At 57.2% G+C, this 24,160-nt stretch overlaps 11 protein-coding genes across 11 annotated transcripts; 4 read left to right on the top strand and 7 right to left on the bottom strand.

Moving 5' to 3' along the window:
• Window positions 1-437: 437 nt before the first annotated feature.
• Window positions 438-1,016, bottom strand: ACRALDRAFT_212689 (mitochondrial 54S ribosomal protein mL49; the record flags this gene model as incomplete). The annotated part of the gene is made up of 2 exons (XM_071023923.1): window positions 438-530; window positions 609-1,016. 2 exons carry the CDS (start codon window positions 1,014-1,016, stop codon window positions 438-440), a joined length of 501 nt encoding a protein of 166 aa, XP_070872250.1.
• Window positions 1,017-1,499: 483 nt separating this feature from the next.
• ACRALDRAFT_2029106 (uncharacterized protein) lies at window positions 1,500-2,880 on the top strand (the record flags this gene model as incomplete). Its single annotated transcript, XM_071020570.1, has 2 exons — window positions 1,500-1,898; window positions 1,966-2,880. The coding sequence occupies 2 exons, from the start codon at window positions 1,500-1,502 to the stop codon at window positions 2,878-2,880; spliced, it is 1,314 nt and encodes a 437-aa protein (XP_070872249.1).
• Window positions 2,881-3,969: 1,089 nt separating this feature from the next.
• Window positions 3,970-10,116, bottom strand: ACRALDRAFT_2110276 (uncharacterized protein; the record flags this gene model as incomplete). Its single annotated transcript, XM_071023463.1, has 4 exons — window positions 3,970-6,597; window positions 6,671-7,131; window positions 7,206-7,423; window positions 7,535-10,116. 4 exons carry the CDS (start codon window positions 10,114-10,116, stop codon window positions 3,970-3,972), a joined length of 5,889 nt encoding a protein of 1,962 aa, XP_070872248.1.
• Window positions 10,117-10,555: 439 nt separating this feature from the next.
• On the top strand, window positions 10,556-15,273 carry ACRALDRAFT_1065437 (uncharacterized protein). The gene is made up of 5 exons (XM_071017158.1): window positions 10,556-11,107; window positions 11,168-11,194; window positions 11,256-12,250; window positions 12,308-14,096; window positions 14,174-15,273. The coding sequence occupies exons 1-5, from the start codon at window positions 10,661-10,663 to the stop codon at window positions 15,059-15,061; spliced, it is 4,146 nt and encodes a 1,381-aa protein (XP_070872247.1). The 5' UTR covers window positions 10,556-10,660; the 3' UTR covers window positions 15,062-15,273.
• Window positions 15,274-15,879: 606 nt separating this feature from the next.
• On the bottom strand, window positions 15,880-17,718 carry ACRALDRAFT_212693 (uncharacterized protein; the record flags this gene model as incomplete). Its single annotated transcript, XM_071023924.1, has 6 exons — window positions 15,880-15,944; window positions 16,006-17,306; window positions 17,353-17,451; window positions 17,527-17,574; window positions 17,625-17,654; window positions 17,690-17,718. The coding sequence occupies 6 exons, from the start codon at window positions 17,716-17,718 to the stop codon at window positions 15,880-15,882; spliced, it is 1,572 nt and encodes a 523-aa protein (XP_070872246.1).
• On the bottom strand, window positions 17,680-18,897 carry ACRALDRAFT_1094837 (carbohydrate esterase family 4 protein). The gene is made up of 2 exons (XM_071019741.1): window positions 18,421-18,897; window positions 17,680-18,335 (listed from the first exon to the last, which is right to left on the bottom strand). The coding sequence occupies exons 1-2, from the start codon at window positions 18,744-18,746 to the stop codon at window positions 17,891-17,893; spliced, it is 771 nt and encodes a 256-aa protein (XP_070872245.1). The 5' UTR covers window positions 18,747-18,897; the 3' UTR covers window positions 17,680-17,890.
• Window positions 18,790-19,372, top strand: ACRALDRAFT_212695 (uncharacterized protein; the record flags this gene model as incomplete). The annotated part of the gene is made up of 5 exons (XM_071023925.1): window positions 18,790-19,002; window positions 19,034-19,073; window positions 19,122-19,185; window positions 19,236-19,263; window positions 19,337-19,372. The coding sequence occupies 5 exons, from the start codon at window positions 18,790-18,792 to the stop codon at window positions 19,370-19,372; spliced, it is 381 nt and encodes a 126-aa protein (XP_070872244.1).
• A 72-nt stretch (window positions 19,373-19,444) lies between these two features.
• On the bottom strand, window positions 19,445-19,831 carry ACRALDRAFT_212696 (uncharacterized protein; the record flags this gene model as incomplete). The annotated part of the gene is made up of 3 exons (XM_071023927.1): window positions 19,445-19,455; window positions 19,512-19,553; window positions 19,609-19,831. 3 exons carry the CDS (start codon window positions 19,829-19,831, stop codon window positions 19,445-19,447), a joined length of 276 nt encoding a protein of 91 aa, XP_070872243.1.
• Window positions 19,832-19,865: 34 nt separating this feature from the next.
• Window positions 19,866-20,719, bottom strand: ACRALDRAFT_212697 (uncharacterized protein; the record flags this gene model as incomplete). The annotated part of the gene is made up of 7 exons (XM_071023928.1): window positions 19,866-19,982; window positions 20,011-20,142; window positions 20,175-20,282; window positions 20,331-20,373; window positions 20,420-20,538; window positions 20,651-20,667; window positions 20,707-20,719. 7 exons carry the CDS (start codon window positions 20,717-20,719, stop codon window positions 19,866-19,868), a joined length of 549 nt encoding a protein of 182 aa, XP_070872242.1.
• A 48-nt stretch (window positions 20,720-20,767) lies between these two features.
• ACRALDRAFT_1094838 (uncharacterized protein) lies at window positions 20,768-23,058 on the bottom strand (the record flags this gene model as incomplete). The annotated part of the gene is made up of 15 exons (XM_071019742.1): window positions 22,451-23,058; window positions 22,396-22,417; window positions 22,350-22,372; window positions 22,293-22,326; window positions 22,167-22,228; window positions 22,056-22,108; window positions 21,942-21,962; window positions 21,692-21,908; window positions 21,524-21,639; window positions 21,364-21,429; window positions 21,244-21,303; window positions 21,180-21,206; window positions 21,060-21,068; window positions 20,875-20,975; window positions 20,768-20,840 (listed from the first exon to the last, which is right to left on the bottom strand). The coding sequence occupies exons 1-15, from the start codon at window positions 22,473-22,475 to the stop codon at window positions 20,768-20,770; spliced, it is 909 nt and encodes a 302-aa protein (XP_070872241.1). The 5' UTR covers window positions 22,476-23,058.
• ACRALDRAFT_1058262 (glycoside hydrolase family 11 protein) lies at window positions 22,683-23,577 on the top strand (the record flags this gene model as incomplete). Its single annotated transcript, XM_071015940.1, has 4 exons — window positions 22,683-22,933; window positions 23,010-23,058; window positions 23,136-23,213; window positions 23,290-23,577. The coding sequence occupies 4 exons, from the start codon at window positions 22,683-22,685 to the stop codon at window positions 23,575-23,577; spliced, it is 666 nt and encodes a 221-aa protein (XP_070872240.1).
• Between the last annotated feature and the right edge of the window lie 583 nt (window positions 23,578-24,160).

Raw genomic sequence — 24,160 nt, 5'->3', positions numbered from 1 at the left:
TGATGTGCTGGTGACAGGCAAGTCGGATGCGTTGATGTCAGTTTGACTTGTGGTGCGTGGGTGCATGTAGACAACGGCGCGTATGAATACAAGGATGTAATATATGGTGCGATGCAGGCATCAAAAGTGGTAGTACATTGTGAAAATGGGCCCTCTGGCCCTCTTCATGTCGGCTCCAAGGGATCTCTTCACATCCTCCACCCTGTCTGTCACCTGCATGAAATCAGCTCGAAGCCGCGTTCCCGCTCCCTATCCTACACTCCGTCCTTGGAGCCATGCCATTTGCCTGGCGCAGGAGTATGTCCATGGCTATACGGTTCATAGGCTAGACCCAGCGGTTCGTCCTCAGCCATGCCAATGTCCCGGCCAATCCAGGCCCTGCCGCTCCGTATACGACTTTACATATGACGACCATGGAAGTGGCGGGGTGTAGTTTTTCATGGGGCGATGGCATCGATGGGGCCCTGAGTCCTGTGCGGATTTCCGAAGGAATCAACAAGCCATTTCTTCAGTCTGTCGACGTGCAAGCCCTAAAAAGAGGAAGGAACACCGTTAGTTTCGATATACCAAGAGGGCGCCAGTGGTGCCCGTCCATTAGATACACGTACCTTGACCTGGACATGTCCAGTGATGGGCTGCAAGACAACATCATCCCGTGATAAACCGGTCCCCTCGCACAGATCCTGGATAAAGGCGCGTTTGTCGCCCTCGACGTGCTTGATGAGGGTGAATCTGGACTGGCCGGCGGATTTTGTCCGGGGGTAGACGGGGTAGTTGTTCGAGGCGGAGAGGTTGATGAGGTAGGGTCTGGTGCGAGGTTGTGGGGTTGTCGGGGTGGACGAGGAGTTGCGGGTTATTGTGGCCGTCGCTTGGTCTTCTTGTGTCGTCGCTGGTGAGGTGGTGGAGGAGGTCGAGGAGAGGCGGACAATGGAGGGGAGGATTACTCGGGAGGGGAGGATGGCTGCGGTGGTGGCATGGCGGGCAGAGAGAGGCGCCCTGATCAAAAGACTCCTCATGGTAATAGAATCGGTGGGTTGGTTGTTGTACGGTAGTCGTAGGGATTGGTGTAATTCGACGTTGAAATGCAAGGCTTCCTTCCTATCAAAAGTTTCTACCTGTCCGAGCTCCACGAACTCGGCCCTGAGCGCCAAGTTCGCGCCGGGTGAATTTCGGCTGGGATGCTTGATGAGTCAGCCATGATCCGGGGATTTACTGCTGTTCCGGAGTAAAGCCGGCACTCGGCACCCACACATTTGGCATCAACCCCCACCAATATCGATTTCTCGACTTGCCAAAAAAAATCGCCAAAAACTCGCAACGCCTGCTGCCCCTCCCACCTCTACCGTCATCCTTCAATCACACCGACGGTCAGCCAAGCCAGCCATTTCCCGTGCGCATCCCGGGCTCTATTCAACTCTGGGAATTCCAACTTGGCCATCTCTTAATATAACTTTCGACGACCCGATCAGCCTCCCAGGCCGACCGACCGACCGCCCATCATGGAGGACATATACGCCGCCCTCGACGGCGAGAACATCTTGCCCAAGCTCGCCTCGCAGCTGAGCCGACATCTCCTCTTCCCCCTAATCGAATTCGAGGCCGGCAAGGCGGACGAGAAGGGCGACGATGCCAAGGCCCGCCAGATCCTGGCCGGCAAGATCAAGCTCCTCGAGGACACAAACATGGCCGACTACGTCGCCGAGCTGTACAAGGAGGCCAACAACGTCAACGAGGCCCCGGCGGAGTACACGAAGAAGAGGAACGAGGTGATCGCGCAGCTGGAGAAGTACGAGCAGGACACGGCACGCATTTCCGAGCTTTTGACGAGGGAGGATGTCGTTGGTCAGCTGCGGAGTGACAAGGTGGCCAACTTGGAGTTTCTTAAGAAGGAGCACGAGGTGAGTTTATTATTTCGCTCTCGAAAATCGGGCAAGGACGAATGAGACGCTAAGTGAGCAATCACAGGTCACCATCGAGATGGTCAACGCTCTATACGACTTTGGCCAGTTCCAGTTCCGCTGCGGCAACTACGCTTCGGCCGCCGAGCTTCTCTATCAGTTCCGCGTCCTGTCGACCGACAACGACAAGGTGTCCCAGGCGACATGGGGCAAGCTGGCGTCGGAAATCCTGACGACCAACTGGGAATCGGCGGTGGAGGAAATCATCAAGGTGAAAGAGTCCATCGACACCAAGCTGTACAGCAACACGCGGGCGCAGCTGGACCACCGCACCATGCTGATCCACTGGGCTCTCTTCCCCCTCTTCAACTCGGACGCCGCGCGCGAGCCCATCCTCGACCTCTTCTTCACCGCGCCCTTCATCAACACCATCCAGACCTCGTGCCCGTGGATCCTGCGCTACCTCATCGCCGCCGTCATCACGGGCCGGTCGCGCACGCGCAACTCGAGCCAGAACCAGAAGCAGATGAAGGACGTGGTCCGCTACGTCCGCCAGGAGGCCTACGAGTACACCGACCCCGTCACCGAGTTCGTCTCGGCCCTCTACATCGCCCACGACTTTGACGCCGCCCGCGACGCCCTCGCCCGCGCCGAGCAGGTCTGCCGCGGCGACTTTTTCCTCGCCGCCTCCGCCGACGCCTTTGTCGACGCCGCCCGCCACCTCATCTGCGAGAGCTACTGCAAGATCTTCAGCCGCATGAACATCCGCGACCTCTCCGCCAAGCTCGGCCTCAACCCCGACGACGGCGAGAAGTGGATCGTCAACCTCATCCGCGAGACCCGCCTCGATGCCAAGATTGATTCGCGCGAGGGCACCGTCGTCATGAACCACCCTCCCAACAACGTGTACCAGCAGGTCATTGAGAAGACCAAGGGCGGTTTCTTCCGTACCCAGGTCCTCAACGCCGCCGTGTCCAAGTAGAGTGTCTCTTTTGGTCTGGTGGGGCGGTTACCTGGCGAGGGTTTATGAGGAGCGGGAACTTGGAGGGACCTATGAGGAGCGGGCTGAATCTCTCGAGTTGTCGGTTTGTGGAATGTTGCCTCCTGTGGAGCCAGGAGGTCGGAGATTGTGTCCGATCTACTCATGTCGAGAAAGTGGAAGAAGAGCTGCAAAAATGTGCAACGAGCCAAACCTTGAACGGAAACGTTACCGAGGCTGTTGTAATGGCAGCGATCGAGGCTCTCTGCAGCGCAGCTTAGGGGCATTCATTGATGGTAGTCTTCACTTTTACGAAACCCATGAAGAATAACACGGTGACGGACGGACAGAAAGTCAGCCGACGGAAAGGACGGAAAGAAACCAGAGGACACAAAGGAAGAAGTCGGTATTTAGAGGGTAGGCTTCGACTTTGCTGGCATCTCTCATGGCACGGCGTTTTTGGGTTTATAAGAGGACGGACGGACGGACGGCGGGAGACACAAATCACGAGAAAAGGGGGACCGGAAAACGGAAAGCCATGACTTGACAACCGCGGACCAAACAAGGGGCATGGGGCTTGGTCTTGGTGCCATCTTCATCTGAAGGTCACGGCTGTAATGCCTGCTTTTGCTTCTCGACGCCCCTTTACTCTTCCCCTTTCCCTTCCACCTTGGCCGCCGGATTTCCTTTTCGTTTAACTGTAGAAATTGATGTCTTCAGCTCTCAGTTACCGACCTCCCTGCGTCAGCGTATCGCAGTGTCCAGCTTTTGCTTCTTCTTTCGCGCGTTGAGATCACGGTGTTGTTGTCGCAAGGCCACTCGTCGGTTTTCACCACGTAGACTCCGAAGCAGCCAAAGAAGGGAATGAGTGTCATGCGATTACCTCTATCCGATATACGGACCTGTGTCTACCCTCTAGTCCAGTTCCTAGTTCGGCGAGACCCTTTGCGGTCCATGGCGCATAACACCTCGTCAACCTGGCCTACCCTTTATGAACTCCGTTATTTCGCATTCCCCTTCCCTTCACCTTCAGAGAACCCTGAAGAATACGATAAGAGCAACGTCCACCTTGACCAGGCTTGGGTACACCATTCATCCCTCACGTCCGGCAAGGTATACCCGGCCCTTGAGCGCCTCAATGACACTATCACGAAGCCACCAGCCTTGATCCCGCCGCATCTCAACGCGCACATTCTCCGCCTGCCTGTCCTCTTTCCCTTTCCCCTTCTCTTCCCCCCTCTCTCCCTCCTGCTCCTCCATTTCCATCCTGCGACGCGTATCGACCCAGTCGAAAAGCAACCTGAGACCCTGCAACCGCTCGCGCGAAGCCCCATCGACGCTCTGCTCAAGGACCAACCGCGCGTCGACGGCCGAGTCGGATGCCGACGCGCCGCCCCCCGCGGCATCTGGGTCCGGGCCCGCGTTGGTGCCGCGGCTGAGGACAAGCGCCCGCTCGGCGTGCGTGAGGCCGCGGAGGGCATCGGTGCGGAAGACCCAAGACAGGGGATCGTCGCGCACACCGGTGCCGTCGTGGGTCGCGTCCGCGAGAGCGTCGTGGCCCAGCGCCCGGAGCGTGGCGGGGAACGGCGCTTCCTGCGGCGGACGGCGCCGGAGTTCGATGTTCTGGTTCTTGGCGAGCGCCTCGGCGACGGCTGGGTTGGCGTCGAGGTCGAGCTCGAGGTCCCAGAAGGCCGGGCCGGCGCTGGTGCGGAGCGAGCTAATATCTGACAAGGGCGGGAGGAGGCACGGCGTGGTGCGGACGAGGACACCGTCGTCTTTATCGCCGGTATCGTCGGTGCCCCAACCAAGCGCTGGCTTCATCCGGATATGGACTGGCACCAAGACGGGCTGGCCTGTGGCCATGTCTTTGGTGACGAGGCAGCGGTTCTCCGTGGCCAGTACCCAGAAATGACGGAAGGCCTGCAGGTGGGACCGGTTGTCGGCCACCGACACGGGCAGAACGGGGTAGAAAGCCACGAGAAGACTGGCGATGGCCAAGTCGCTGCTGCCAAACGTTGCCGTGCCGCAGCCTAGTAATAAAGCACCGATGGCGAGGTGTGCGGCCAGGTGAGAGCCGTAAGGCGTGTCTGCATCGTCCCGCCCATGAAGCGATCGCAGACGTCGCAACACCACCAAGTCGCCCGTGCCGGCCATCACGATGGACGCAGACATGGCCAGGACGTCCTGGCACATCCGGGCGTTGGTCCTTGCAAGCTCCTCGTCGTAAGTCGGGTAGTCGACCTGGTGAGGCCTCTTGGTCGGCGCGATACGGCAGACACGCATGAACTGGTCTAGGTAGTGCACGAGAAGGTCTCTGACTTTGACCGAGCCGCTGCCGGAGAAGCGAAGAGCCAGGGAGAAGCAAAGCCCGGCCAGGATGCTGAAGAAGGGCAAGTCTGTGCTCTTGAGGGCGATGGTGCTCGTGAGTCTGTGCCGGAAGCGGTACGGGGCGGGCAGGCTTTTCGAGATCCAGTCAAACGTGGGCTCCATCTCGCTCCAGAGAATCAAGTTCTTCGCGACGGTGCGCAGCAGGAGAATGTCGGGTCGGATATAGTCGAACTGCATCACGGAATCGGGAACCTCGATCTTACGGGCCACGATCCGGTCCTCCGACTTCATGTAGATGAGCGTCAGGGCCATGATGGCCCCGGCCGCCGCCCGATCCAACACGTGCACCACCTCGACCTTCTTGGTGGTCGTGGCGAGCATGATCAGCGTCTCGGTCAGCTTCATATCATGCAGGCCCTTGAGGTCATTGCCCTTGCCAAGGTTGATGAACCCCAGCGAGAACCCGGCGGCAAGGCGGTAGCATTCGTTCCGGAGAGGCTCTTCTTCGTCCTCTTCATCGATGTGTTCAATCTCGGACATGATAATCTCGCTCATCCGTCTGTGTTGGCTGCCGCAGTAGAGAAGGCCGATCCCCATGATCCCGGTCGTCTGTGTCAAGTGGGACAGGTTCAGCTCGGCCGCTCCGCGCGGCAGCATCCTCGTGACGTGAACCGAGAGGAGACGAGTGATGAGAGAGTCCATCGTGCCGAGATACGACGCCGCAAGCCCAAGGAGCAGGCCGATCGAGGTCATGGTGTGCTTGGGCGTCAGGTACTTGAACGCGACCCATTTCGCAACGTCTCTCAGATGACCATTGAGACCCAGGGCAAGCAAGAAACCAGCATGGCGGTTACTCAAGTCTTGGTTTGGCTTGTTGTACAGGATCCAGGACGTGTCGATGCCCTTGGCCTCGGGGGAGATGGCCAACCCTGCTGCCACGCCCTGGTGGAAGAAGCCCCAGCATACCTTCTCCTCGGTGTACTGGGATTTGTCGACGCCAACCGTAACATTGGTAGGTCGGACGATGCAATTCAGGTTGAAGCCTCCGATGTGAAGCTTCTGTGTCAGCAGCGGGAAGCGGGAGCTGTAGTACAAGAGGGCTCGGCCGGCTGGGATGGCCAGAGTGCCGGTCGCGACGTGAGAAACCAATTCCTTTTGTCGCTCGAGATACTCGCTCTCGGTCCATTCAGGCTCCGGATACAGACGCACCACGCGCGGTCGATGTGTCGACAGCAGGTCTTGAGCTTCGTTCAGCCGTCGGTCATCCTTGAACAAAGCCCGTATCACTGCCTGCCTCTCCGTGCCGTCGGCATCGTCACCGCCGACCGAGTTGTACTCTTCGACGCTCTGGCACACGGCCCTGAAATCCCAGGAGGCATTGTGTGTCGGGGCCTGGAAGTGTTAGCGCACGCAAATCAACCTCAAGGTGGCCCGAGAAATCCCATCAATGGCTTCTCTGACTTACAAGAATGTCCGACAGGTTGGAGCGCGGTTTCCTGCGAGTCTCCACGATCAGGCTGATATCGCCGCGGTCGACGAGATGGAGCAGCTCCTTTGACCAGTATGCCGGAGGTCGGGGTTGGCAACGTGAGATGACGTCCCGCAGCGGTGTCAAGATGGCCTCCGGGAGAGTCTCGAGCACCCTCTTGGTGATGCCAGCGGCATGCATGGCCTCGACCATGCTAACGGCGTCGCTTCTGGGACCCGTTTTGTCAAAGAATTTGATAAACATGAGAGTCCGCGGCGTAATGGGGTCCCACCGTAAATCGTGCTGGTGCTCATGGCCCAGAGTCGGCGCGCTGGCGTAGTAGAGACTCCTCAAGGTCGGGAACGGCGAGCGGTCTCCAGTCGTGAGACAGGATCGAATCCACTCGATGACATCGGAGGATAACGCCGAAGGCTCTGGTAGGGATAGTCCTGGGAGCTCTACTCGTACAAGTGATGTGAGTGAGGGTCGAAAAGAAGGACGAGGTTAACTACACCATGGGCAGTCCACTCACCAATGTCAGATTCATACGGCGACTCGAGTAGATCTTGGATGCCGAGGGAATATATGGCAGCCGTGTTATGCCATTTGAGCCAGCGTGACAGCTGGAAAACAAGAGAACGCAGTTCTGCGCTTCCGGGAGAAGCATACTCCGGAACCATCACGTCCAGCTTCTGCTCTTCAAGGAGCACATGAAGAGCTATAACCAAACTGGAGATGGTATTCCCCACGCTCTCACCATTGCGGAGCAGGGCGGCGGAAAGCCAGCGGGTGTTCCCTACATCGGCGCTGGTACTCGAGGCCAGGTAAGACCTAGCAAGTTGAATATGCCGAGGAAGAAACTTGGCGTCCGCCATGTCCGGAGCATCGCCGGCTTCGTTGTCGTCTATTGTCCAGTCCCAGGCTCGGAGCTGCTGCCATGGAGGATATCCCGGCGCGTTGGGCGTTTCATACAGCTGCAGCATTCTCCAGTCTTCCACGTCGTAGATCGAGCCAAACGAGCCGGAGTGAGCGCGCCTTTTGCTCTTCCCGGGTCGTGGCGGAGTGTTCGGCATCGCTTGGTCGGGGTCGCCCAAGGCCAGGAACAAGGCTAAGAGTTGGATGGTCAGGGCGGACCACTCCGAATCGGCAGCGTCCATCTCTTGGCTCCGTAGCCACTGCATGGCGTTCCACCAACTGGGCAACATTCTCTTAGAATGTGACGGGGGAAGGACGCTCCTGCATGCATCCAGGACTTTACGGACCAGGGGATTCCGAGGTTGCAGCTGGATCTGAATCTGGTGATGTCTGTCGGTCCCGTCCACCATGTCCACGATGCCGCCAATCCTCGGATACCGAAGACCGACGATACTGCCGTTGGCGATCTCAAAGGCTTCGGACCGGCGTTGTCCGACATCTCTGTCGATGGCCCGACCAGCATGCCGGAGACTCCTCTCGTTCTCTAGGAGTAGCCGGGGGACGGAGACTGGTGTCTTCTCGAGCCAAGGGGCTTGGATGCTTAACTCGCGACGGCTGTCGTGGCCCTCGGAGAGGATGAGAATGGCCGAGAGATCGCCGTCCGTGACCTTGCACGAGTCGACCACGGGATGGGCCCGGCGGAGTTGGCCACATGTCAGTCGAAGATCGTCGAGGTTCGGAAAGATCCTATGATCGGGACGGGGAGGCGCGAGGAACTTCGATCCTTTCTGGATTTCAACCGTAAGCAGCTGCAGTCTCTTTTCCAATGCGTCCTGAAAGCCGATGATAATCTCGCACTTGGCTGGGTCCTCGATGGAGAAACGCGGGGCCTCGAGAATGAAGACCTTGGTTCGCGTGCGCGCGGGCTGGCCAGAGAGAGAATATCGAATATTGGAGTTGTCCATGGGAATACTGTGCACCTTGCTGAGCAGGACTTCTTGCGCCAGGCTGTCAAAGTCGTGATCGTCGAGGCCCATGCTGTGGAAGCCCTCAAAGTCCCCGCCCGCGCGCAGCTCGTCGAGGACATTGTGCACGGGCGCCTCCAACAAGCTGCCGAGGCTTGGGTGTATGGTCTGGCTATAGTTGAGGGAGCCAAAGGTGCCGCCACTCAGCCGTGGTGCCGCCTGACTGCCGTATGATTCTAGCCTTCTGGAGCCGCCGAGGTGAGACAATGGCGGTTGATCCTGGGACGCGGAGAGGTCTGCGCGGGCTAGCATGGAGCTTACCCTGCGGGACTGCCTCCTGCCTTTGCCTCCGTCATTGTCCGGATCTAACGAGCTGACGAAATCGAGCGCCGTGTCGGTCTTTTCTGCTTTCTCCGTCTTTTCAAACTTTTCACTCTTCCGGGGGCCCCGTTTTCCCGGCAGCGGCGCACCGAAACTTTCCCGGAAATTGGGCTGAACCGGAGTCGAAGCACCGCTGGCAAAACTTGGCTGCATGGAGCTGCGACGGCGGTCCGCTTTGATATGACTTGTTTTGGCTTGTTTGATGAAAGGATCCCCGTTCTGAAGGTACGCTAGCCTCCAAATCCCGTATGTGCTCGCCTCCCGGTTGATGGTAATTGCAAGGATAAGAGGGTTGCTGCTTCGGAGTGAACTGGGCAGCTTGACCTCTTCGATGTGGAGGATTTCTTCGGCCGGGTCTAGAAAATAAGGCGATTTGGAAGAAGTCCTCCGCTTTCGGTGCCAAGTTGAAGCATCAGGTTGCGTGACCACTAGTCCCAGCTCTTGCAATGGATCCATCAGAGATACCAAACGTGGCCATCTGGATTCGGGGTGGTCCAACGGCGGCTCCCACATGTTTTCTAGGGTTGAGCTGAGTCTGAGGGGCAAGACCTTGGGATTCCCCAGGCCCTCGACGGAGAAAACAGTCTGCTGCGAGCCTCGAAGAGACGGCGCCGTGGTTTGCGAGGAAACGAACGAGTTGGGGGGCACTTTCGGAAACTTGGGGAAGATGGGGCCCATATTGTCCGGTCGCTGCTTGCGTTGGATGATGACACCCCGAGGACCAGCACATACGGCTTCGGCTTCGAAGGGCATATGGACGACATGGCTCGTGCCAGAGACAAAGTGGATATGGGCCTGGGTTCGGAGGACGATAAAGAGCGCCTTGGAAAGCCTTGGCTCACGGAGAGGCGCTGGGCGGGCTCCATGCGGAGAGTTGTTGGAGGACGGGGAGACGCGGCTCTCTTCGTAGGCAGGGAAGTAGGTGATGAGGGCTTGGGTAACGGGTTCTTTTTCGAGCTCAAAGTTGAATGATTTCCGAAAGACGTCCCCCCGACTCCAGATGACAGAAGTCTTTGTTACCAGGAGCTCATCCTCGACCTGGTGGCCCTTTTCCTCGTCGATTGTGAACTCCCAGCTGTAAGAGGATGAGGTTGTATCCTTTTGCCGGGACGTCGCAAACTCGTCAACGGTACGTTGAAAGGCTGTGGGCTGGTGTAGCCCCAGAGACCTGACCGAGGCCATTTCGCCTGGACTCCATAAGTACGGTGGGAGGGACGGTCGGTGAAGCTCGGGGGGAGGAAGTCGTAGCTGCCTCAGGGGTCCATAGAAAGTCGTCAAGAATCTATTATTTCGTCTGACTGGTGAAAGTCGTTGTGTGTATGGTATGGTGTGATACCACACGTCCGCAGGTCGTTGTGGTTGTTGGTCGCGTGGAGACGAAAGGGACGCGACTTCCTGTTGATCTTTCAGGGCTCGACGCATTGACCACCAAGTTCCTGGCCGGCTATGGCGGGGTGGTGGGGCAGCGCTTAGCGCGCTCTTCTGGAGTTGACTTATGTAATTACCGCCGTAAGCGCCAGCTCCACCAGTGGAACGCGTGACGTCAAAAACGACCAGAGAGCTCCATCCGAGCTTCGTTGTACCTGCATTTATACGTCCTAAGTACTTCGTAACCACCACCCACCGTTAGGCTCTCAGCATCTCCAACCCGATCTCCGTTCACACCTTTACCGCTTCGTCGACCAGCCATGCGATTACCCTGGTATTCGAATACTCGACTGCCAGAATGACAGGAGCTATGTCGGAGTCAGCGCCCGAGCATTCTCCCACGCGCGCCGTCGATCCGAGTTCAAGTCCCGAGTCCGAGTCGCCGCCCACAGTCGCCGAGGAGAATCAGCCGGGTGTTGTCCAGCAAAGTGAAAGCGAGGTCGTACCGGAAGATACGGGCCAGGTATCCGATAATGGAGAGACTGGTACTGAAGATGCAGTAGGAGGCCAAGATGGAGGGGAGCAGGGGGGAGAGGAGGAAGAGGAGGACGAAGATGAAGAGGAGGAAAGCGAAGATGCTGAGGATGAAGAAGAAGACGACGACGAAGATGAAGAGGACGAGGAGGACGACGACGAAGAGGACGAAGAGCCTCGGCTTAAATACGCTCGACTCACCCAGCATCTGGGTGGTGTCTATCGAAACGGAGACGCGACAAGTGCCTTCCTCGTTGCTGGGGACAAAATGGTAAGATTGAATCAGTACGATCAGAAACTTGTCCCCGCATGCTAATATGTGACGACGTAGATCATTGGGACGCATAACGGCAATATTGTAAGTCTAACTCGTCAATGTCATTCTGTCCCACGCCAACTCGTCTAACGCTCTCCGATAGCATATCATCCAATTACCCATGTTCCAGTCTCTCAGGGTCTACCACGCCCACGCAGCGTCCGTCACGAGCATCTCCATCTCGCCCTATCCGCCTCCTCTTCCCACAGACCGACCGGAAGCTGCGCAGAGACTCGCGCCTCAGAGCGGTGCGGCCTCTCTGCGACCCGGCTCTCGGCATTCGGAAGCCTCGACCGTTGCGGCCACTAGAAGATCGAGAGAGCCGGCACCCATTCCCAACACGCCCGCCAACAACATCTACATCGCAACATCCTCGATAGACGGCCACGTGTGCGTGCAGAACCTCGTCGACATGAGGGACGTGCAGCTACGCAACTTTGCGAGACCGGTCCAGGCGGTTGCCATTTCCCCCGACTACAAGAACGATCGAACCTATCTGTCGGGTGGCCTGGCCGGTCAGCTCATCCTCACCGTGGGCGGACCGACGGGAAAGAGTACGTCTACCACCATCGGGACGGCTGCCGCGGCGGCTTCCGGCTGGCTCGGCAGCATGGGCCTGGGGCACAACACGGGGAAGGACACCGTCTTGCATTCGGGAGAAGGCACCATCAGCAATATCAAGTGGTCCTTATCGGGCAAGTATGTGGTGTGGCTGAACGAACATGGCCTTAAAATCATGCGTACCAAGCTGCACCTGGATACCGCTGATGCGGACGATGCGTGGAAGCGGCTCGGTCACGTGGATCGGCCGCAGACGGACGAGTGGGATGTCATGGCAAGCGTCTGGAAGGGCAGGGCCGAGTGGATAGATGAACTGGCTGTCGAGGTGGACGACGACGCATCGGGCCACGAAGACACGTTGACATCGCCCGCGGCCGAGAGCTTGAAGCGGCAAGCAGCGTCACATGCCAAGCAAGTCGAGAGACTCATAGTCGGTTGGGGTAACACCATTTGGATCATTCATGTGCATCCTGGCGGTGTTGGTATTGGCAAACATGCCGGAGAAAGGACGGCGGGCCACGCGGAGATTGCGCAACAGTAAGTCCGTTGAACACTTCCCCTGTAGGTCCAAGCTAGCTAACCAGTCTTCTCCAGTCTGCGGATGGACTGTATCATTTCGGGCATTTCTCTGTACACACAAAGGCTATTGCTTGTGCTCGCCTGTCCGTTGGACGACGACGACGACGACGACGAGGAGTCTGATGAAGCATCGGATCCCAACACCAAGGGACAGCAATCGAAATCGTCGACGGCGTCGGCGAGTAGCGAACCGGCAGGCGGTAACCGCAAGCGGAAAAACAACCTCCCTCCTGAGCTGCGACTTGTCGACCTCGTTTCTCAAGCGGAGGTAGATAGAGATGACGGCCTCGTCGTCAGTCGGTACGAGAGACTGTCGTCAGGCGACTACCACCTCGGTATATTACCGGCGCAGAATGCCGCTTCTGCCGTCGCTTCTTCCAAGGGCGCACTGGAGTCGCTCGCTGGATTCGGATCGGAGGTGTGGAATGCCGCGATCAATCCCAAGCTGCTCTTCAGCTCTGGTGCCAGCATCCGATCTAAGAACAGTGGCGACGAGGAATCGATCAACAGAGTTCCCAGCATGACGAGCACCCTAAGAACTGGCATCACCAAAACGAACGCGCCGGCGGTCCATTCCAACCTCATCAAGCCGGGCGCCAAGATCTTCATCCACAGCCCCTATGATTGCATCCTTGCCACGAAACGAGACCTCGCGGATCATCTGGCCTGGCTGGTGGAGCATCAACAATACAGGAAAGCGTGGGAGTTGCTAGACGAAAACCCCGACATTCTAGCCTCGCAAGCGGACAACAACACCAGCAACCTCGGCGAGCTTGTCCCTGCTACGCCAGACAAGAGGCAAGGGAGCACCGACGACTTTTGTGACGACGCGTCGTCAGTGATGGGGTCAGTGACGGCGGCAAGACAACCCTACTCGACTGCACAAAAGGAGAAGCGACGCATCGGGGAACTCTGGATCCGCGAGCTCATCGAGGCCGGCGACTGGACCACGGCGGGGCAGGTGTGCGGCAAAGTGCTCGGGACGTCGGACCGCTGGGAGAAATGGGTCTGGACGTTTGCCGGGGCGAACAAGGTCGAGGCGATCGCCAACCACATCCCGCCGGAGCCGATGCACCCGCCGCTTTCGAGGACGATCTACGAGGTGGTGCTGAACCACTACATCCAGGCGGACAAGGTGAGGTTCAAGGAAATGCTGGAACGGTGGCCGACGGAGCTGTTCGACATCAAGACGATCACGACGGCGCTGGAAAACCAGCTCAAGTACCGCGACGTGCGCGAGGACAGCGTCGAGGGGGGCGAGAAGGGCCGGGACTGGCGCATCGTGATGGCGTCGCTCGCCAAGCTGCACGAGGCGAACGGGCGGTACCGGGAGTCGCTCAAGTGCTACATCAAGCTCCAGGACGCGGACTCGGCGTTCCGGCTCATCGGGGAGAACCACCTCGCGGACGCGGTGGCGGACGACATCCCGAGCTTCATCGGCCTGCGGGTGCCGGCGCAGGGCCTGGCCGATATGACGGAGAGCGAGCTGGAGGAGGCGACGTCCGAGGCCATCACGCTGCTGGTGGACGAGGCGCAGCACGGGCTCGTGCGGCCGTCGGTGGTGGTGTCGCAGCTGCAGGAGAAGGACCTCAACCTCTTCCTCTTCTTCTACCTCGCGGCGCTGTACCAGGGGCAGGGCCTCGAGGAGCTCCATGCGGGGGAGAAGAAGCGGGAGAGGCTACAGATGGAGAGCAAGCACCTCGTGGACGAGTTTGCGGATTTGGCGGTGCGGCTCTTTGCGCGGTATAATCGGGGGCTCCTCATGGACTTTCTCAAGTCGTCGACTTGTTACGCATTTGAAAAGGTGAGTGGGCGGTCGGAACCCTTTTCTTTTATTTATTTATTTTATGCGATGGGGACTCTCTGACTAGTTGCGACAAGGCTGCGCAAGAATGCGAGCGGTATAGGTACGACGACGAACTGGTATACCTCTACTCCAAGACGGGCCAGATGAAGCGCGCCCTCTTCCTCATCATCGACCGGCTCCAAGACGTCAAGAAGGCCATCGAGTTTGCCAAGGAACAGGACGATCCGGACCTGTGGGAAGATCTCTTGACGTACAGCATGGACAAGCCGAGTTTCATCCGAGGGCTGCTGGAGCAGGTGGGCACGGCGATTAATCCCATTACGCTGGTACGGCGGATCCCCGAAGGACTCGAGATTGAAGGGCTGCGAGACGGCCTGAAGCATATCATGAAGGAGCACGAGATTCAGTACAGCATCAGCTCGGGAGTGGCACGGGTGCTTCGGAGCGAGGTGGCAGCGGCGCAGAACGAACTACGTCTGGGACAGCGCAAGGGCATCAAGTTTGAAGTGGCGGGGCCTTCTCCCGAGCACGTCCATGTCGATGTCGAGACGAAGGACGCACCGAATCCGACGACTGCGGAGGGGGAAGCCGGCGCAGGGGAAAGCAACGGGGACGGACACGGCGACAGGAAGCAGAAGAAGTCGGGCGGTAAGGACGGACGACGCAGCAGCCGGGAAGTCCCACGGGGGGGTCACTGCGCCGAGTGCGACGGGCCGTTTACGGAGATGGAAGCGCAGACGCTGGTGGGATTCGCGTGCGGGCACATATACCACCTGGCGCACCTCCTGGAGAGGCTGCGGCCGGGGAGCAAGCAGGAGGACGACATGGGCGCGGCGGTGGCGGATCGGCCGGGGCACGGGTGGCGGGTCGGGGCCAAGGTGACGCATGCGCGGTTGCTCAAGGACAAGATTCGGGCGGGATGTCCGGTGTGTGTTGATACGCGTGATCAGGGACAGGTGTAGTTGGTTAAGTCGTCGTGTCGTGTCGTGTCTGTATATACGGAGCATAGGGAGTACTTTTCCAAGAGGGAGGACTTGCAGGATAAATCTGTTAATCGACTATTGTTCGTCAACTGTCATGTCTAGGATAGGGACAGGGTAAGCAGACGAACATGACGGTCATCCGAGTCACGTGAGACAGGGGACATCACGGGACTGAAGTCACGGAGGTTTTTCTCACCATCCATCCTTTCCTTTTGCACCGACCTTCCTATTGTCGCCCGTCTTTGAACTCATCTGAGCGTAACCAAGCGTCCTTTTCAACGAGTATCAATCTGGGTCGACCAGGACTTATCCCGCCACGATTTCTCCCCTTGCCACCAAGAGGCATCCGACCTCGAAGAAGACGGACACTCAGAGACACGCGGGGATGGATGGCTTGACAACAGCGCTTACCGCCCATGAAGCTGCACAGAATCCTAGCAGCAAACTGAGATTGCCTGGTCCAGTGTAGGAAACCAGCATCACACGACCAACACGCCGGGGGGGCGCGCCACAAGTGCACTGCTTGGAAGCTGGTTCGGCATCTTCTCTTCGTATCGCTATGGGAAATCTCCCTTCTTTATACAAACGTACTGCGCCGTGTCCATGGCACATTGTAACGATACTGCTAACCAAGCCAACTCGTGGTTCCCGCTATCCCCATCTCATTGTCACGACCAAGTCAGTTCCGCTCTCGCAACGTCAACGATCCGTTCCCAGTGTTGGCCGCAGTCCTGCGCGGGTCCCAGTGAGGACCACCGTTTATATCCGATTGGCGATCTTTTTCTTCCACTTGGCAATCATTTTCTTCCAGTTGGAGTGGCTGTTTGCGTCCACACTATCCTCCAATTCAGACATGGAGTCGCTTGTTCCCGATTGTGCATAATTTGCTTCGAATAGAGGGCCGCTTACTTCGAATAGAGAACCGCTTGCATCTGATCGAGGGTCATTTGCTTCCAATGGACGACCGTTTGTTTCCATGTGAGGACCATTGCCTTCTAATGGAGGACCATTTGCCTCCAGGTGAGGATGACCCTTTGATTCCAGCTGAGGACCATTTGCTTCCAGGTGAGAACCATTGCCTTCTAATGGAGGACCATTGCCTTCCATGTGAGGATGGCCCTTTGCTGCCAGCTGAGGACTATTTTCTTCCAATGGCTGACCATTTGCTGTCAGTTCAGGCCAACCATCTGCTTCCAATAGACGACCGTCTGCTTCCAGTTGAGGACCTGCTTCCCATCTCGGCGCATATTGGGACCAGGTCATGCGAGGTTCGCAATCAATCACGAAGCCGACCTCGGCACTCCGCATGTTCGCCGCGTGAACCAGGTACTGAAGCACGCGGTTCTCTTCGTCCGCTTCGTATTTCCTCCGCCCCCACGCCTCGTCCGACTCGTCCTCTCCCCTGAACTCGCAGCCGCCAAAGTCGATCAACACAACGCGGTACTCGCCGATGCCCTTCCCCGGGCGCACCAGCATGTCGTACGGTCGAATATTGGGACACAGGACGTTGCTCGCCCCCAACACCGCGCCCACCACCCGGACGGCTTGGTCGATGAGGACCTTCCAGAGGCCAGGCGGCGCGCGCTCCATCATTTCGCTCAGCCGGAAGCCGTCCATGTACTCCAACAGAATCCCCTTCACTTGGTAGACCTCCGGCGGAACCGCGACGTGATCCGGGATATGCTCCTGGACGCCGTCGGGGGTGATGTCGAGGCACACTCGGCGAAACACCTCCGGTATGAGGTCGCCCCAAAACCGGCGGAGCTCCCGATACGCCCTCCATTCGGTGTGAAACATGTTGTCCATGTGGAGCGCGCAGAGGATCTGCCTCCGGCCCATGTCCTCGGCCGGGTGGTACCATGGCAGATAAGGCCAACCGTGCCAGGGGACGGCACCGGCGCGGCAATTCCGGACAAACTCGTCTGCTTCGCCGGTCATGACGAGGTGGATGAGGAATCTCATCTTGGCGTGGCTCCACCACCCGGCTTGCAGGTACTGGCGTACATGATGCGCGCAGCGCATGTCGTAGAGTTTCAGACATGACGTGCGATGTCCGGGCATGCCTTCCAGAATGTCGACCACCATGATGGCGGAGGTGGTCGGCTCGTCCAAAAATTTTGCGATTCGGACCTTGATGTTGCCGGGCCGCCCGGGCGGGTGTTGGGTGGAATAGGAGAGGTCCAAAACCTGACCTTCGTAGTATACATCCTCGGGATCGTCCATGCTTCAATGATGCTTGAATGATGGTGATATAAATACGATATGGAAACTGGTACAGGTTTGCGGTATGAGGTTGAAGGGATGTGAGGTTCAGCGACCGCCCGCCGAAGTGTAAGGGTGATGGCAGAAAGTGGCCTGGCTCGAGGCATCTTGTGTTTGTTACGTAGACATCCCTTTAGGTTTCCGTCTCTCTTTCCCCTTCCTTTTCTTCTCGACGACCTCACGAGTCGCGACTGACTATTACAGCTGGGAGCGGGTCGCGCGGCGTTGCGCTGGCGGCAGTGGCAGGAAGCAAGACCAAGCCTAACTCTACTCCCTGAACGCAATCCACGAGGCCTTCCATTTTAACGAGCTCATCATGCAGCATGTTCACATGTGAGTACTGACGACTCGGTCTGCGGCGTGGAGCGAATCATGATTCAACTGTACATCAATCAGTTTTGCGCTTTGGTTAATCAAGACTAGAACAAGATGGACAAGATCGACCTTGTCCCTAGGAAGACAACTCCAAGGTGCCGCCTTCCGAATGGCAAATAGCCTCGCCTCCCGTCAACCCCCCGTCAACCCCCCGTCAACCCCCGTCAACCCTCAGCAAGTCATCTGGCCATCTCCCGTCGCGTCGAGGGACGCGTAGGGCCCGACCGGGTCGCCGAGGCACTCGGCAATGGTCACCAGCTCCAGGTCGTTCTCGGCGGCCCATTCGAGGATCCAGGGCGTCAGCTCGCGCACCGTGCTCTCGTACGTCTCGTGCACCAGCGGGATGTGGCCGTTTCCGGACGTGCCGGCCTCCAAGAACCTCTGCTGGCTCTCTTCGGCCGACTTGTTGTCCCAGTCGCCCGAGTCGAGGTCCAGCGTGATGACCTTGTAGCCCAGCTCGCCCATGGTCGGGAGGACCTCGCCGCCCGTCAGCAGGTAGGGGGGGCGCATGTAGTTTGTCCGGAGGCCGAGGATGTTGGCAAAGGCGTTTTCGAGCTTTTCCATTTCCTCGGTGAGTTCTTCGCGGGACATTTGGTCGAGGGTGATGGGATGGGTCCTAGGTATTGTTACTTTTTTTTCTTTTTCTTTTTCTTTCTTTTTTCTTGTCTCATTCCTCGATTCTCAGACGCAAAGGAACGTACCATGTATGAGAAGCAATCTGGTGGCCAGAGGCATACGCCTTCCTCATGGCATCGGCATGGTCGTAAATACATCCGTACAGGGTGCCGGTCCAGAAGAAGGTGGCCTTGGCGCCGGCCGCGTCGAGCATGTCGACCAGCTCCGACGTGAAGGTGTAAGGACCGTCATCGTAGCCCAGGGCCAGCGTGTTAGGCTTTCGGCACTGCGAGATGATGATGCCGGGGGGAATCTTGCACCGGGGCGGCTCGAATGGATTGCCAACGGGCTTCGCCGACGCCGCGGCGGCCAGGAGACCAGTGAGGAGGAGCGTACGAGTGAGGTTCGTCATGGTTGGAGCTTTGGGTAAGAGGTAATTGTCTTGAATTGTCTCGATGACGATCACAGCCCACAAAGTGTCGATCAAGATCAACGATCAACGGTCAAACACGTTCGAGAAGGGGAGAAGAGGCCTGCCAAGTTGCCAAGCGGCTCCCCAGTCGTGCGTCCCTTTTATACGAATCCATGGGGCCGGTGATGAACAGGATAAATGCATCGCGTCGACCCGAATCGTCCAAGAATACCACGATGCGGAAATGAAAAGCCATGTACGAATTATCCGAATGTGCATCCATTCAGCCGTTTTACCACACCCCGGAATTGACTTATATAATCGTCCGTTTCCCATGACAATGGCGGCATGTCCGTCAGCATCAGCCAATGTAAGGGACGAGCCCGTCAGCGACTGGCCGCTACGCAATTAGCCTCTTTTTCTTCCATGGCCTCAAGACGTTGTTCCTGATCGCGCTAGTAAGTTCTAGGAACGGAACCATCCTTCCAGATGCATTCTGGGGACGTGGGACTCGTGGGTTGGTAGGTATTTAGCCGGGATAAGACGAGGGCATGATAACGACATGGACCTGTCGGATGGGTTGTCGTCAGACGGCTCGGAATAATGATTTGCCGATGATCGGATAATATTCAGGGGTAGCTATCGATAACGGTTTTGCAGCTACCTACGGAGTACCTACGGCTTATTAATCTGTTCATTCAGTCGCAATCTGTAAATGCCCATCGCGATCCGTCTTCTCAAGTCGGAGAAATACTCGTGGTGAACATAGCTGGATCAAAGTACCCGCGCGAGCTTGGTTCGAGTGAACTTTTCATCGAGTCAGGGCTTATAGACCATGCTGAGCAGCCAGATCTGCGTCGACAATAAACAGCATCTAGCCCTTGACCGAACTTTGTGAGATCAAGTGTCGGTGTGCTTCCACAGTCCACAACCCCACCCAACCGAAGCAGCTTGGCAAGAATCGGCGCCAGCTTTTCACTCAGACCGTTTCCAGAGGAAAGGAAAATCCGCCATCCCTCGTCGCAGACACCGTTATATACGACATCGACACCATTGCCGGACTTGCTCGACAAGATCCGGCGCATTGCGGTCAACCTGCTCTACACCGAGCGATCTCACCTAGTCAAGCTTGGAGGGCGAACAGGTCCCTATCATCTTGATATTCATGTCAAAGGCCGCGACGAGCTGCGCGGCCCCGGTGCCGAGGCCGCCGCTCGCTGAGCCGATCAGGATGCTCTAGCTGGCCCCTGGGTGGTAGGTGGACTCCTCTATGTTTGAGAAATTCCCAAGACGTCATGTAGTTGAGCGCCAGGACTGCCACCTTGAGAAGGTCGTTGGTGCGTTCGATACGGATGAGTTTCGCATTTTCGTATACGGCAGGACGATGTATAGGTGCCTTTGATACACATGGCGGCAACGCGGTGTCACGGTCTCCCAGACTCCGACTACCAACTCCTGTCTCTGGGCACTGGAGTCGCCGAGTGTAATGACCTGGCCGACGAGATCCATCCCGGTGTGAAGTCCGGCTTGCTGGTGCTGGGGTGGGAATACCCGCCGGCTCTAGCGATGCCGGCCAGCGGCTACGATGATGCGGACTAGGGCCGGCCGAGATGTCCGATGTGGGGCACTGGGTCCCATTTCAGAACGGACAGAGTGCTAAATTCAGTCACGACTGAACGACCCGGCTGGCTGGGCGTCGCTGGTGTTGGCGGTTGACGAGCTTGAAGACATGTTTGAAACGGGTGGATTGTGAGTTTGGAATGGCCTTGGATAAACCGGATGGCCACTGCAACTGTTACACTAACATGAACTGATCTCTGTGTTTATAGATACTACTCGTATGAGCTATATGCTTATAAATCGGAGTTCAAGTAGTGCCTATGTATAAAGAGGAATACGTATACAAAGTAAGAGTCGTCGTCTGACTTGTGATTACAGTCTTACCGGCTCTACGACAAACCATTCCACCACATATCCACTAGGTAAACCCGTTTACATCGGCGGCACAATATATGGGCAAGTTACGAAGCATATGTGATCAAGGCAGGAGTCTGTGGCTTGCGGTCCAGTCTCAAGTCCTCGGCACAAAGGGCTCTCGCTACGGACGTCAAATGTATATAGTCGAAACATCCTCCGTTTGGCCCGGGAATCAGCGACGCACCCCATCATACGGATCGCTTTGGACAAGAGATTCTGACAATGCTTGAGCATATGACTCTGGGTGACAAACTGATGAACATTCCTCCTGATTACCTACCGCCTACGGGCTTTCTAGTCTTAACTGTCGTTGTTATAGTCTCGCGTGATGACAACGGGTTCAGCCTGTAAAACCTGTAACAGTTCTGCTAATTACACGTTTCTCCTTAATTACAGAACCGCCCGATTGCAAGTTTCGTGACAGCGTGGCCGCGCGTTCCTGCTAACTTCTCACACCTGACCACCTCGACCACTCTCCATTTCCTGGACAGTACCATTCATCGAGTCGTCCAAGCATCACCATCTGAGAACCGCCTGCTAGCCGAACATCGTAGCCGAAGGTGACGGATGCCCGCCACCGCTGCAAGGAAGATGAGACGGATATTAATCCAAGACGAAGCGTGATACCTACCCGTCGTACTTTGTAATTGGTGAACTGTTTGGCGTGGTTGATTTTGAGTAGCGCATTCCCATTTACCCCTTCTGCCTAAGTCCTCCGTTGGCATGTCATGCCGGCCTGATCGACGCATCGTATCCTAGATTCTCAGCGAATCGTCCGCGACTCCGCGCTTCTAATCGACGGTACGCCTGTATTCCCAGTGTCTGTTCTTGCTCTGCTGATCGGTTGCCGCCAGGAAGAAGTGTTGATCGACAGCTCGAGCCGGAGAACAGGTGATGATTGACATTGTCGCCTTGCCTCCGGAAAAAGAACCGTTGAGAGTCTCTGAATGCTTACACTAGTACGGCACATGATCTGTGCTCCATGGGGAAGAGCCGGAGAGACGCGGTGATTAACGTTTCCTTTACTTCATGGAGACGTGTCCCCGCGGGAAGGTGTGGTGATCGACAGATTATCTGGCGGTCCTCGAGAAACACCCGCTGGGAAGAAAGTGGCGATTGACGTCTTCTTTCCTCAATGGAGAAGAGACGCCGGGAAGGCAAAGTAATGATCGACATTCGGCGTTTCTGTGTGGAATAAGTTGCAACTCAAGTCAGCACATCGTAGTGTAGAGATCCCGGCTAAAATGATTCGCCTTGAAATCTTGAACATTATTTTCATGGTGTTTACAGCGTAGTACTGCCGACCCAGGGGTGACGACGTCATTCAACGACATGAGACGAGAGGGCCCGGACCAGCTTCATGCGCGGCGTCAACGTCGTGGCGCCTGGAACCACGCCGGACCCGACCCCGGACCTGCGCCACAATTTAGCCTAAGCTTCAACTGCCGATCTTGACAGATTCGGGGCGTTTCGGGTTGCTCCCCTGGGTGGCATCGTGGTGGGGCCTCGTGCCTAGCGTGTGGGGTAAAACCGGTAGTCGAAGGTACCGAGGTACGTACCTGTACCTACACCGACGTCACCAGGATGTTCCCCTGAATCTCAACTAGACAAGTTGATCCTGTGAACCGACCACAATCAATTCGGGACAACTACAGCCAATTCGCAACAGGACTCGAAAATAGACTCGTTCAGGGCTGTCCAAAGATCCAATGGGGTAAAAGGGCCACTCTGGGAAGACGCTAGGGCCGGCATCTTGGCAAGTGACGACGCCCGTTCATGGGAAAAGGGGCGCTGGGCCCTCGGGATGGATATATAAAGGCTTCAACATCTCCCATCAACTCCCAACATCTGTTCTTTACCAAGCCACTCATCACCAGTCTCTTTCTACACTCGTCTTCATCTCGACTCCCGTTCAAACCAACCTCGAAGTTTCCCGACTTACAAACAACACCCTCCAAGATGCACTACATCAACTCTCTCCTCGCGGCCTGCGCCCTCGTCTCCGGCGCCGCTGCCGTCCCCAGAATCTTCGAGCGCCAGGGCAACACCCCCAACAGCGAGGGCACCCACGAGGGCTACTACTACTCGTGGTGGTCCGACGGTGCCTCCCCGGCCACCTACACCAACGAGCAGGGCGGCGCCTACAGCGTCCAGTGGCAATCCGGCGGCAACCTGGTAGGCGGCAAGGGCTGGAACCCCGGCACTGACCGGTAAGTCTTTATCGGACTGAGAAGTGAATATGGGCGATAAGGGTTCAGGGCAGTGCGTGCTAGACTTGGAATCTAGGGACATTTCCTACTCTGCCGACTGGTATGTTGAGAACAACGGCAACAGCGTAAGACAGCCCCCTTTCCTGCCTGTAAGAGAAACAACACAATCCCAAAACAAAACTAACACGTCCGCCCGTTCTAGTACATCACCATCTACGGCTGGACTCGCAACCCCCTCGTCGAGTACTACGTCGTCGAGGCTCACGGCGAGTACAACCCGGTACGTTACGACCGACGAGAAACTTCCATGCCCCTGACGTCCTGCCCGTCCACTAACTCTTCTCCCCCTCCATCAGTGCTCCCAGGGCGAGGCCCGCGGCTCCCTCGAGATGGACGGCTCCTCCTACGAGCTCTGCGAGAGCACCCGCCACAACGCCCCCTCCATCGACGGCGACCAGACCTTCCAGCAGTACTGGGCCATCCGCAACCAGCACCGCACCAGCGGCACCGTCAACATGGGCACCGTCTTCCAGGCCTGGGAGAACGCCGGCATGCCGCTCGGCAACCACTACTACCAGATCGTCGCCACCGAGGCCTACCAGAGCGCCGGCCAGGCTTCCGTCAACGTCCAGTCTCCTCCTTAAGCGAGTCTTGAAAATCGCAACGAAGAAACGACATGACAAGACAGGACGGGATATGAGGATAGGACGGCAAACACTGTGCATCTACGCTGGTTGTAGGATGACGGATAAGTGTGGGACAGGACGTGGTGAGGCTGGGAGGAGAGTTGGCTTTGGGATTTCTTCCTTCGCGCCAGGGCTGAGAAATGGCAGGAGAACATATTTCTTCCACCTTTTGTCGCCTTGGCCCAGTATAGTTAAGCCGGTACATTCGTTTCCAATGAACAAACTTGTTTTTAACGTCAGCTCTTTTATGGCCCTGAATCATCGTGACATACTGTGATACTGGAAACTTGAACTTCCAGACGGGGCTTATGGATACATCACGCCCGCAGTTGTTTTAGTGGGCCATGATAGTAACATGGAGAAAGGTCGAGATAGGAATCGGCATCAGGAGAGGGTATCGTGTTCTTTTCCCCTTCTCCCATCCCGTTCCAGTCATCCGATGAAACCGACGCATTTCCCGCCACCTCGGTCCAAAACTCCCAAGTCCAGTTCCAAGTCCCAAGTCCCAAGTCCCGTCCTTAACCCGGCTATCCCACATACT

Source organism: Sodiomyces alcalophilus, assembly GCF_042370955.1.
Source record: "Sodiomyces alcalophilus JCM 7366 unplaced genomic scaffold ACRALscaffold_7, whole genome shotgun sequence".
NCBI classification, from domain to species: Eukaryota; Fungi; Ascomycota; class Sordariomycetes; order Glomerellales; family Plectosphaerellaceae; genus Sodiomyces; species Sodiomyces alcalophilus.
Note: the sequence above shows the minus strand (reverse complement) of the source record. Positions and strands in the feature narration are given on the sequence as shown.

What these genes read in the sequence shown, in the direction of transcription:
- ACRALDRAFT_1065437 (XM_071017158.1), top strand. Translation starts at nt 10,661, where the DNA reads ATGACAGGAGCTATGTCGGAGTCAGCGCCCGAGCATTCTCCCACGCGC. An exon ending in CACGCGGAGATTGCGCAACA is followed by an intron (nt 12,251 to 12,307) that starts GTAAGTCCGTTG and finishes AGTCTTCTCCAG; the next exon opens with TCTGCGGATGGACTGTATCA. An exon ending in CTTGTTACGCATTTGAAAAG is followed by an intron (nt 14,097 to 14,173) that starts GTGAGTGGGCGG and finishes AGTTGCGACAAG; the next exon opens with GCTGCGCAAGAATGCGAGCG.
- ACRALDRAFT_1094837 (XM_071019741.1), bottom strand. Translation starts at nt 18,746, where the DNA reads ATGACGAACCTCACTCGTACGCTCCTCCTCACTGGTCTCCTGGCCGCC. An exon ending in CAGATTGCTTCTCATACATG is followed by an intron (nt 18,336 to 18,420) that starts GTACGTTCCTTT and finishes AACAATACCTAG; the next exon opens with GACCCATCCCATCACCCTCG.